The sequence below is a fragment of the Sylvia atricapilla genome, chromosome 4, assembly GCF_009819655.1.
Source record: "Sylvia atricapilla isolate bSylAtr1 chromosome 4, bSylAtr1.pri, whole genome shotgun sequence".
Classification (NCBI taxonomy): domain Eukaryota; kingdom Metazoa; phylum Chordata; class Aves; order Passeriformes; family Sylviidae; genus Sylvia; species Sylvia atricapilla.
Genome location: NC_089143.1, coordinates 70,451,459 through 70,462,768, shown reverse-complemented (window position 1 = coordinate 70,462,768; position 11,310 = coordinate 70,451,459). Strand labels below are relative to the sequence as shown.

At 59.2% G+C, this 11,310-nt stretch overlaps 2 protein-coding genes and 1 long non-coding RNA gene across 4 annotated transcripts; 2 read left to right on the top strand and 1 right to left on the bottom strand.

The window, feature by feature from the left end:
* Window positions 1-933: 933 nt before the first annotated feature.
* GC (GC vitamin D binding protein) lies at window positions 934-5,577 on the bottom strand. 2 transcript variants are annotated; one of them, XM_066318343.1, is made up of 12 exons: window positions 5,446-5,577; window positions 4,283-4,352; window positions 3,711-3,843; window positions 3,414-3,625; window positions 3,097-3,229; window positions 2,886-2,980; window positions 2,495-2,624; window positions 2,200-2,402; window positions 1,810-1,942; window positions 1,601-1,698; window positions 1,284-1,416; window positions 934-1,194 (listed from the first exon to the last, which is right to left on the bottom strand). In XM_066318343.1, exons 1-12 carry the CDS (start codon window positions 5,501-5,503, stop codon window positions 1,144-1,146), a joined length of 1,449 nt encoding a protein of 482 aa, XP_066174440.1. In that variant the 5' UTR covers window positions 5,504-5,577; the 3' UTR covers window positions 934-1,143. The 2 variants fall into 2 exon arrangements, with proteins under 2 accessions (XP_066174440.1, XP_066174441.1); XM_066318344.1 differs by having other exon boundaries at window positions 1,601-1,942.
* Window positions 4,294-6,483, top strand: LOC136360785 (uncharacterized). Its single transcript, XR_010743508.1, has 2 exons — window positions 4,294-4,378; window positions 4,479-6,483. It is a non-coding gene; the product is annotated as an uncharacterized lncRNA (long non-coding RNA).
* Window positions 6,484-8,718: 2,235 nt separating this feature from the next.
* Window positions 8,719-10,823, top strand: DCTN6 (dynactin subunit 6). The gene is made up of 7 exons (XM_066318342.1): window positions 8,719-8,786; window positions 8,913-8,977; window positions 9,055-9,160; window positions 9,825-9,913; window positions 10,101-10,148; window positions 10,241-10,383; window positions 10,479-10,823. The coding sequence occupies exons 1-7, from the start codon at window positions 8,764-8,766 to the stop codon at window positions 10,575-10,577; spliced, it is 573 nt and encodes a 190-aa protein (XP_066174439.1). The 5' UTR covers window positions 8,719-8,763; the 3' UTR covers window positions 10,578-10,823.
* Window positions 10,824-11,310: the final 487 nt, after the last annotated feature.

Here is an 11,310-nt window from a genome sequence, read left to right as displayed (position 1 = left end):
CACCCCGACAGAACAAGGTGAAACCTGGCTTATTAATTGGACAGAATTAGAGATAATTATAAAAATTTGAAATCAATATTTTGGAAAATAAATGCCAAAGGCAGGCTGTAACATGAGAGTGGTGGGTGGATCCAGTGCCTTGGCATTAGTGGTTTTGCTGCTCCAGTGCAGCAGGTCCAGTCCCAGGTCAGTGGGATCCTTGGGGGGGAAAAAACAAAACAAAACAAAATCCCAAAAAACCCAAAAAAACACCACAAACTAAGACCAAGTTGTCTTTCCTCTCTAGTTGTGTACTTCAAAATAAGAGGGGCTCTGGCAGGAGATGGACAGGGACCGTGCCAGCCAAATCCATCATGTTTCTCACACTACAGAAAAAGTCAGCAGTGCTCCACGGGTTGCCAACATTCCGTGGAAAAGGGACGAGCCGGCTTGGACAGGGAGTTCCTCTTGGTTTTGGCTCTGCTTTATTGCTCTGGTTCATCTCTGTGCACCCAGGTGTCCTTATCTGCTTCCCTCGCTGTACTTGTTGTACACAAAGCTGCCACATTTGGGCTCGGGGGATTTTCCTGTAGTTGTCTGGGCTGGGTTTGCCATCCTCCTGCATCCCAACCCGGGGCTTCTTCACCTGCAGCACCCACAAAATCTCACCCCTGCTGGGGAGGGCTCACCTGGGCAGGTGGGGAGGCTGCAGTGGGGGCTGGGGGGTGCCCAGGGTCCCCCTCTCAGGGGATGAACTGCTGCTTCCAGGTAGCTGAATACCCTAAAACCCACAGACTGCTGTATTTGGGGGCATTTGATGAGTGTTTCCTCCAGGTTTGCTGAGTTTTTCAGAGCTTTAGCTGCCAGGATCAGGGCTGGGACCTCTTCCTGCCTGTGGAGGCTCAGCTGTGCCCCTCTCCCACCCTCCCCACCACCTTTCCAGCAGCAGCGAGCGGACTTTTCTTGTCTTTATTTTGGCCGCAGGAATACAAGGCTGGCAGGGAGCTGTGGGCTCGGTGACACCTTCCATCTGGCGGCTGCCCTCCAGCCCAGCTCCCTGATGCTCCCTTCCCGTGTCTCCCATTCCTGCGTGTTCCCAGAGCTCAGCCTCGCGCTCCCTCTCCATCTGTGCACGCCCGGAGAAGCGATCCCCGCTGTGGGCGCCTATCCCAGCAGGCAGGACTCCTTACACGCTTCTGCCAGCTCCGAGCTCACCTGGGAAAGGAGCACAGAGCCGAAGGGCAGCCCCGGTGTGGGGCATGGCCCCGCGGCGGCCCGGGGGGCAGCAGGGACAGCGGCCGTACCTTGGAAGCGCAGAGGAGCGGGGGAGCGTCCGGGAGGCAGCAGGTGGAGGCGAAGGACACTCGCTTCTCCAGGAGCTGCTCCAGCTGTGCCGGGCTGGCCTCGGGCTCCGCCTGCGTCAGGCTCTCCCGCAGCCTGCGGCGTGGGGAGCGAGGTTACAGCGGGAACCGTGGCATCCCACATGCACACGGCTTTTGGGCGGCCAGGGGAGGGGAAATGCACGGGCAGATGGCTCCGTTTTGCATCCTCGACGTTTTGGACGCTCTGTCGCATGCAGTGATCCAGGTGGGTTTTTTGTGGAGGGAAGGCAAAGGCTTACCTCTTCTTGAACTCAAGGAAAGGCAGCTCGTTGTACTTCCTGCAGAGCCGGCTGGTCTTTTCCAGGAAGGGGAGCAGCTCTGCCTGCATCCGCTTGCGCTGGGGACAGAGGGTGGGAGTTACCAGGCTGGGGAAAGCCTCTGTGGGGATTTGGGTGGCACTGTGATGAGGGGGAACAGGATGAGCCCCCGGAGCCCCCACACCACTCACCTTACTGTCCAAGCAGGTGGAGGGGTCCTTGGTGGAGCAGCATTCCTCCCGAAGTTTCCCAGAGGAGTCGTAGAGCTTGGCGAGGACGGCGTCAGGGAGGCTGGGGTGCCTCCGTGCCAGCTCAAACAGGAACCTGGAGCGGGAAACGAGTGGTCACGTCAGGGGTGCTGCTCAGAACGAGATCGTGCTGCTTTTGGCATCTTTGTGCAGCCCCTGTGGCTGCCTGGTGGCACAAATTCCCCTGAGGGAATTGGGGATGTTCCCCTGGTTATCCCTATAATAACCTGAGCACGTAACAGAGTCAGAAACTGGTTGGACTCAATGATATTTGGGGTCTCATCTAACTTAAATGGTTTAGTTCCATGACTGGCTGTCGTGGGTCCCACTCACCTGGTGGCATGGAGAGCCCCATCCTTGCCACACAGCTCCTTGTTGGTCGGCTCCGACGCCTTTGGCAGCTCGGGGGCTGGCGCTGGAGGCATGGCCAGGATGCAGAAATGGTTCTCCATCAGGTTTTTCCCCGTGCAGCAGTCGGCAAAGCGCCCGTCCTGGGTCGCCAGCGCGGCGCAGACTTTGGCCGTGTGCTCCAACAGCTGCAGAGAGGGAGCAGGGGATGTGCAGGGCCCCTCGGCTCCCTGAGCTCCAGCTCAGGAGCTGGTTTGGGGTGGGCTCCAGCCCCCTCTACCTTCTTCTTCATGCAGTCCTCAGCTACTGAGTCACAGCACTGCGAAGACACCTCGGCAGCATCTTCGGCCAGGGGGAGAAGGTCCTCGAAGGGAGCACGGGGAACCTTCTGAGCCAGCGAGGCCAGGTAGCTGGGGAGCACAGGGTGTGTGGGGCTTGGGGGGCTCGGATGGCCCTTCCCAGGGAACAGCCCCGAGCAGGGGCGCGGGAGGGAGGGGCTGGGGGGCGCAGGGCTTGCTCTGCACCTATGCTGTGCATGGAGCGTCTCCAGGGAGCTACGCCAGAATTAGCGCTTATATTTCTGAATGCTGCCTGCCAACAGGATCTGCAGCAGCAGAGAGGAACCCTCCCCCAGCCCTGTTCCAGGATGGAGAGGCCATTTCCCCCTGTACCTGAAGCTGACTTTGTCCTTCCCATATGCTGAGAAGCGGGAGCAAATCCGGTTTGATGTCAGGGTGAGCAGGGAGAGGGTTTTCCTCTCCAGTTTCTGCCACAAAAAGAGAATGGAAATGTCCTCCTCTTCCCAGGGCCATTAGCACAGTGGGTGCCTGGCTCCATTGGGAGTGAGGATGGGGGCGAGCCCAGCGCTCCAAAGGGTCTCACCTCCTTCAGGAAGCAGGCAGTGGGTGCAGGGGAGATGCAGCAGGTGGAGACCATGGAGAGGAAGGTCCTGGTGGAGCCCAGGAGCACAGGCAGGGGAGCCTGGCTGTAGCTGCTGGCGTACTCATAAAGAAACCTGTGGCAGAGATGGGATAAGGAGACCCAGCACCTTGGGATTAGGGGATCAGGAGCATAAGTGGGGTTTGGAGGCGTTAGGGCTGTCCAGGGATGGGAGACCTCTCCAGGTACCACCTCAAGCTGTCAGCTCACGGCACTGGCTGTGCCATCACCCACTCGGGCTCAGTGGGATGCTGGCTCACCTATCCGCAAATTCCCGGGGATCCTGCCGGAAGGCCTGGCAGAGCTCCTTGTCGGAGGGCTGGAGGTAGCGGGGCAGCGGCTGGGGCGGGTGCCGCAGGGCGGCCAGGCACAGCTTCTTCTCCAGCCCCTGCTGGGCGCAGCACTCGGCCGTGCCGGGATGCGCCGGGAAGGGCGAGTCCGGGCTGCAGGATTTCACCGACAGCGCCGTGGACTGCGGCAGGGAGAGGAGGTTATGGCCGCCCCTGCCCAGCCCAGCCCCGGGTTGGGGTCTGTCACCTGTTTTCGGTCAGCCTCACCCCGTTTTCGTAGCAGGCGGCGTCAGCCCCGTCGGCGCAGCACGTCTCGGCCAGGGAGACGATTTCCCGGACGAGGTGGCCAATCTCCTCGAAGGTGCCATTGGAATATTTCCGGCTGTTGGCAATGATGGTCCTGGGAGCGGGGAGCAAGGACAGGGAGAGCCAGGTGAGCCTTTCTCTTCAGTCGGATATCATGTTACAGCACGTTCTGCCCAAATGGGTTTAATGGTGTTGGCTGTGGTGCTGTGAGAAGTAACAGCATATTCCTTGGGAAACAGCCAGGAAAGAATTGGAACAGCTTCCAGGCTGGGGGCTGCCACTTACACGGGACTACGTGTCAGCTCTGATAGAATTCTTAATTATTTAGGTATTTAATTGGTTTTTGAGGAATTCAAAAATGACCCAAACTTTTCTCCTGCTGAAAGCAATCAGAGTCCAGGGGTTAAATTGCATCTCCTCTTTTTGATGAATTGAATCCATTTTCCCTTTTCCAAGATTTCTATTTACTGTCTCCTGTTCTTGGCTCAGGCGTTAGGCGTGCTGGAGGGGCACCAGCAGCAGGAGGTACCTACAGGGTTCGGAAGTTCTCCTTTCCCAGCATCCTGTACTCCTGGCAGACTTTATCTCGGACATAAGCTTTCCCTGAAAATGCAGGAGAAGGAAGAATTGTGAGTAGGGAACAAGGAATGCTCTGCCACCGCACAACATGCTGCTTCATCCACTTGAGGTCTGTTAATTCTTCACTCCATCACTTCTTTTTCCAAGTAGGATTTGGTGGTCCCTAGGGAGATGTTGGTGCAGCCAACATCCCTGGTACCCAGGCTGCTGCTCCAGCTCTGCAGCCAGGGAAAGGGGCAGGGAGAATACTCTCTCTGGAGCTGGGAGAGCTACAGGTTAACCATATGGCGGTTTCTGAGTATGGAATATGTGGGGTTGGTTTTACTGGCAGGGCTTGGAAACCACAAGGGCTGAGAGTTCTGGGGCCAGGTCCACAGAGCAGCCAACAGGGAAAACATTCCCAGCAATGCTGTCATCCCTGGAAAAATAGGATCGATTTGTGTTACAGACTCTGTGGGGTCAGACTTTGGCACCAGCAGGGTAAACACTGATACCAGTGTTTCCCGGGATTACAGTGTGGGGCAGGGTCACCTCCACAAAATCCAAGAGTTTGGGCCATGACACTGAGGGTCACATTGCTCTGCTGGGAATGGAGGAGTAGGGTGAAGGCAGGGTGTTGCCAGAAGAGGGAAACCCAAGGAAAAGGCAGGTCTCTGTCCTGGCAGGAATGGTGGCTATCGGTCCCAACTAGTGGCATTTCCATTCACTTCTATAAAGCCGTGCGGGAGAGGTAAGTTTTAGGTGGTTTTTGGCACCTAGGTGATTGCCTGTGGAGCTGAGAAGGCAGCAAAGGGCAGCAGCGCATCGTTTCCATCAAGGGGTGAGTTTTACTGAGGAACGCTGCTTGTCAGGGGAGTCAGGAAATCCTGTTTTCCTTTAGAAAGAGAAGGAGCCCATCCCTGCAGCTCTGTCCTCTCCCCATCCCACCTCCTCCAGCATCACCCCAAAGTGGCATCCTGGATACCAAACCATCACCCACCCCTTTCCTCTCTGGTCCTGCCCAGTGGTTTGGCTGCAGGCTGGGAGAGGGGAGGCCACCGAAAACCACTGGAACTGAGGCCCCAGCCCCGTGCCCCTCATCCCAGGGCCCAGCAAAGCCCCAGGATCACACCCTTACCTCGGTGTATCGCGTGTGCAGCAGCCAAGAACAGCAGCAGGGCCAGAGCTGCCCTCATGTCGGAGCTGGCTCCCCTCCTCCTGCCAGGAAGCGGCACTGAGAATCCCACCCCAGTGTTTTTATGGAGGCAGTGTCAGCAGCTGGAGAATGATTAATCCCAGAGGGCAAGCATCCTTGGCCTGCCGCCTGGGGCCTGGGTGCCAGTGTCTCAGAGATCCAGCCGGTTTCAATCATTAACTTGGAAAAACAGGGACGGGTGGCCATGAAACCACAGGATCTGTGAAGGATGCTGGGAGCAACACGAATGACAAAAGGAGAAAAAGCATTCCGTGCACCCCATGAGCGGAAAGCTCCATGTACTCGGGACTGTATCTGATCCTGAGGAAGGAGACGCACCTTTTCTCGGATGTCAGCACATCAAACCTGCTGCTGCTGCTGGGAAGTGCCGGCTGTTATCCTTGGGAGCTCAGCTCCAGACTGCACCTCAGCCCCAGGTGCGTGCATCACCTGCCACTGCTGTGTTGGGGTCTCTGGCTTTGCAACTCCATCCCAGATTTCCGCTGGGAGTGTTGTAAAGCTCTGTGGGCTATCACTACAGTGCAGCTTTCCCTTTGTCCCTAGAAAATAATGAAGATTCAACATGTTATCTTCTCGGGTCTTAAGCCTAGGAAGAGGAGAAGATCCAGCTAAAGTGCTCCTCACTGGTCCTGCCTGGGGAATTGATGAGAGGGAAGCAAATAGGGAGGGATAGGGATCCAAATGCTGCAGTGAGACCCCTGTCCCCTAAATCTGCTCAGCCTCACCATGCACCCTGCACTCCCCTTCAGACCAGATGTTCCCTCTCAGACCACATCCCCTGGGGATGAAGACAGAGCTCTTTTTTACGGAAAAACCTACTTTTTCCTTCCAGTGGCCTGCACTGACAGCGAGCTGCAGCTTGGGACCAAATCCTGCCGACGCAGGAGATAACAATGTCCTGTTCTTCCCGTTCTTGATGGTTTATGTGTGAAAGGTAAAAAATAAATAATCAGGAACTCATGGAATGGGCTCTTCCCCTGGATGAACTCTTCACGCCATGGCCGGGGAGGCTGCGGGGCAGACGGTGTCGGTCGGAGTCCCCGCGCCGCGCCCGGTCCCGGCCGTGGTTCTGCGTCTGCACCAGAGAACCTGCACCTCCCGGGCCCGGGCCCGCCTCGATCCTCCCGACGGGAGAAAGCCCCGCCATGGTGGCGGCTCCGGGAGCGGCTGGCAGCGCGCCGAGCGGGATGGAGCGCGGGGCCACGGAGGGGCGGCGCCGGCACAGGTGTGAGGGGCGGGGCCACAGCGTAGGGACGGGGCCGGGACTGGGGTCGTGGGTGCGGGGCCAAACGCTGCCGGGGGCTCCGGGGCGGGGCCGCCTCTCCCCCGCCGTGAGCGGCGGGGCGGGATGGGGTCCGGGATCGCGGCGGTTCCCCGGTGTGGACGCGGAGGCCCCGCGTAGGCCCGGGACCCCGCAGGGCGCCCCCTGGCGGACACAGAGCGCGGGGGCGGGGCCGGCACAGGGGCGGGGCGGGGCCACGAAGCGCGTGCGCGACGCGGGGCTGACGCGAGTGGGAGCAGGGCGGGGCCACGGCGCGCGGGGCGCCAGGGCGGCTGCGCGGGGCGGGGCCGAGGGCATTTAAACCCCGGAAGCGGCCTCGGGCGCCATTTGAGCTGTCGGAAAAGGCGGGGTCGGCGGTAGCCGATCGGCCTCCCTCGGTGGCGCCCGGCTGAGACGCGGAGGTCTCAGCCTTCCACTTGTTTCTCTCTACCCGTTCTTTCTTTCTCTCCTCTTTACCTCCCTTCTCTCTACGCCCCCGCAATACCCCCTTCTTCCTCCCCCATCTGGCTTCCCCCTGCGCCCCGTCCTTGTCCTGCTACGCACTCCAGCCACCCGCATGCCTCCTTCCTGCCCCATTCTTTCCCGCTACCCAACCCGACACCCCCTTCTGTTACCGCTCCAGCCTCCCCTTTCTCCCTCTCGTCCTTCCACTCTCCCTGTCCATGCCAACCCTACCTCCCTTTATCCTTCCCTCCAGCTTCCCTAAGCCCCCTCTACCCTCCCTGTCTCCTTCATGGCCCCTTATTGTCCCTGCCTCTCCCTTATCTTGCCTTTCTCTCTCTTGCCCTCCCTCTCTGTGCCTTATCCCTTTCCGGCTCCGGGTGCGGATTCCCGCCAGGGCCGCCGGGCTCCGGCCCTCTGGGCTTTATTATCCAGCGCCCCAAACCCCGCGGCTGCGGGGGAAGAGAGAGGGAGGATAAGGGAGGGATAGGGGGGATACGAGGGATAGGGGTAAGAAGGGGTATAGGGGAGCAGGACGGGAGGAGACCGGATGGGGATGGGCAGGGAGGATGGAGGGAGAACGAGAAGGAAGAATAGAGGAAGGAGTCAGGGTTTGAAGGGTAGCAGAGGGGTGTAGGGAGAGGCTGGGTGTGGAGGAGGGAGGTGTACGCAGGAGGAGTAGAGGGGGGGATAGAGGAGGGCTCGGGTTGGATAACAGTAAAAAGAGGGGAGGGGAGAGGAGAAAGGAGGAAAGAGGAAGAAAAAGTGGGGGGTCGAGGCGCATAGAGGGGCAGGGAGAGAAGGAAATGAGGGACTAGGGAGGAGAGGGGTAAGGGAGTAGGAGGGGAGAAAAGAGGGATAGAGAGAACCCCACCTGGGCCCCGCTGAGGGAGCCCGGACCGGCTACCGCCGCCCCGCTGCGTCCTGAAGGCGCGAGTGGCGCCTGCCGCGACTTCCGGGCTTCAAATGCCCTAGGCCCCGCCCCGCGCTCTGTGGCCCCCGCCCCGCGCTCTGTGGCCCCGCCCCGCAGGTGCCTCGCTCCGCCCCCCGGGGCCGCCGCCCGCTCACCCGTCTGGGGTCTGCCCTGAGCCCCAAAATGCAGGGTTTTGGCTCTTTGATCAGAGCCTTCAGCTGCCTGGGTGAGCCTCCCTTCGCACTCCCAAGACAGGACTGGAGTCTATTTCACAGCCCTAAGACTGCCCGGGCGGGGCTGCTTCCAAGTGCCAACAACGAAGGCCTCGGAGCCCCCCACCAAACACACAGGACTCGGTCTCCATTTCTGAGGGGAACAAAAAGCCTTATGTATTTTATTCAGAACCCTAAAACGGGCCAAATGAGCCTGGTGCCCCCAAACACGGCACCTGGTGTCTGTTCTCCAGCAGGAACACGCAGGGGCCGCTCCGGGCTCCCAAACTCGGCAGTGGGTGTCCGCCTGGGCCCGCCTCAGCCTGGCCCCGCCCCGCCCGCCGGGCTTCCGGGAGGAGCTCCGCCCCGCGCAGGCGCCGCTGCCCGCGGCCATGGCGGAGAAGGCGCAGAAGAGGTGAGTCCCGATCCCCGCTCCCTCCCGGTTCTCCCCCGATCCCTCCCGGGACGCGGCGTGCCCTCCCCCGCGGCTCCGCCGGATCCCTCTGCGGGCCCCCCGTGACCGCCCCGTCGCTCCCCGCAGCGTGAAGATCGCGCCGGGCGCCGTGGTGTGCGTGGAGAGCGAGATCCGCGGGGACGTGACCATCGGTAAGGGCCTGTCCCCCAGCCCGGGGCCGCTCCCCACGCCGGGGCGGGCGCGGAGTGACGCCGGGCTGTCCTCGCAGGGCCCAGGACCGTGATCCATCCCAAGGCGCGCATCATCGCCGAGGCGGGGCCTATCGTCATCGGAGAAGGGAACCTGATCGAGGAGCAAGCGCTCATCATCAACGGGTCCGTGGGACACCCAGGAGGGGCTTGAAAATTCTGGGGAGTTTATTTAAAAAAAAAAAAAATCAATCGCCAAACTAAGTGCTTTTGTGTACACGTGTTGCAGTATGGCTTGGGGAGAAGCCACAGAATCACAGAATTATCAAATGTTAAGTGTTTGAAGGGACCTTAAAGGTCCTTTCATACCACCCCCTTGCCACAGGCAGGGACATCTGCCACAATACCAGATTGCTCCAAACCCTGTCCAACCTGGCCTTGAACACTTCTAGGGTTGGGGCAGCCAGTCTTGCCCTTGGCAACCTATTCCAATATCTCACCCCCCATCACAGGGGGTAAAAATTTTCTTAGATATATCTGACCTAATTCTCCTCTCTTTAAGTCTGTGCCCATTACTCCTTGTTCTGTTACTCCAGTTCCTGACAATGAATCTCTGTCTAGCATCCTTGTAGGCCCCGTTCAGATACTGGATGGTTGCTAAGGCCCCATTCTGAATCCCTGTCAAGCTGACAGAGTAGGAGAATCCTCATCCTAAGCAGTCTGAAAATTCTGACAGTCCAGCTCAATCGAGTGGGATATCTGTGGCTTCAGTCTGCCACAAAATTGAGCTGCCACACAGAACACTCTCATCGTGATCTCAGCCATGGAAATCAGTTCTTCCTTCTTGCAGGTACCCAGAAAATATAACCCCAGAGAGTGAAGATGTGGAGCCCAAGCCCATGGTCATCGGTACCAACAATGTCTTTGAGGTCGGGTGCTGTATCCTTGCTGTGCAGTGACAAACCATCCATTGTGCTTCTGAATCACTCCAGGGGGAAGCATCTGTGGGCTCTGTCGGGGTTCAGATAGCCCAGGGCTGGGTGGTGGTTTGAAAATAGCATCAGGGTTTTTCACTTGTTGAAAAAAAGCAATGCATTTTACAGTTTTACTTAACAGAGACCTGTAGATTCCCAAGCGATGAAGGTGGGAGACAACAACGTCATTGAATCCAAAGGTAATTCTCAGCCTTAGTGCTGAGATTTTGCTGCTGTCAATGCTGTGGGGGCCACGCTCACGGGGATTCCTCTCTCTCCCTCTCGCTGGCAGCGTTTGTTGGCAGGAATGTGATCCTGACCAGTGGCTGCATCATCGGGGCCTGCTGCAACGTCAACACCTACGAGGTGATCCCGGAAAACACCGTCATCTACGGGGCCGACTGCCTGCGGCGCGTGCAGACCGAGCGGCCGCAGGTGCGTGTGGGACACGGGGACACGCTGCCACCTCCTGTCTCCCGAGGGCTGCCGCCCTCAGGCTGTTCCCTCACCTCCCCTGCCTCCCTTTCTAGCCCCAGACGCTGCAGCTGGATTTCCTGATGAAGATCCTGCCCAACTACCACCACCTAAAGAAGACCATGAAGGCCTCATCCACCCCTGTCAAGAGTTGAGCAGCCACCTCATGCTTCCAATGCCTGGCCGGGTGTTAGGTCCTGGGAAGCACTGCACACTCCGGGAAGCGTCCGGTCTCCACGTCCCTCATTGCATCTAATGATTTCTTGCTTGTTTGTGTAATTTATTTATCTTCCACCGGGAATCTCGGGCCTGTTTTGAGTCTTTTGTCTGTCACGCATTAACTCTATTGTTTGTGCTTTGTTTTGGGAATAAAATATCCCCTGTTCTGCTCTCCGAGGGAACCGCAGCCCTTTGTGTGGGGTGCGGTGCTTGGGTCGCACGGGCGCTGTCAGGGCGGGTGTCGCCACGTCCCCCGGGGACAGCCCCGGTGCCACCTTCCCGCGCCTCCGCCGTCGCGCCGGCAGAGGGCGGTGTGACCCCGTGCTCCTCGGGAGTCCCGGCCCCGCATCCTGCATCCACGCAGGGCCCGGAGTGGGAAAGGCTCCGCGGACCCGGTGCCACCCTCTGCCCCTTCCCCCGAAGGCTGCTCCTGCTCGGATTCCCTCCCAGAGGACCCAGAGCGGAGGTGTCCTCCCTTCGACTGGAGCCTCAGTACTCGCCACACTTGCCAGCCATTCCCTCAGAGTCCCCAGCTGTTCACAGCTTCCCCTTCTATCCCTGTGTGACAGAGTCCGGCGTCGTGTCCCAGCACAGATGGACGTCGATGCAGCAGAAATTCCTGTAGGAAAGAGGGCGGGAGGATCAGAAACTACCACAGAGGAACTCCAA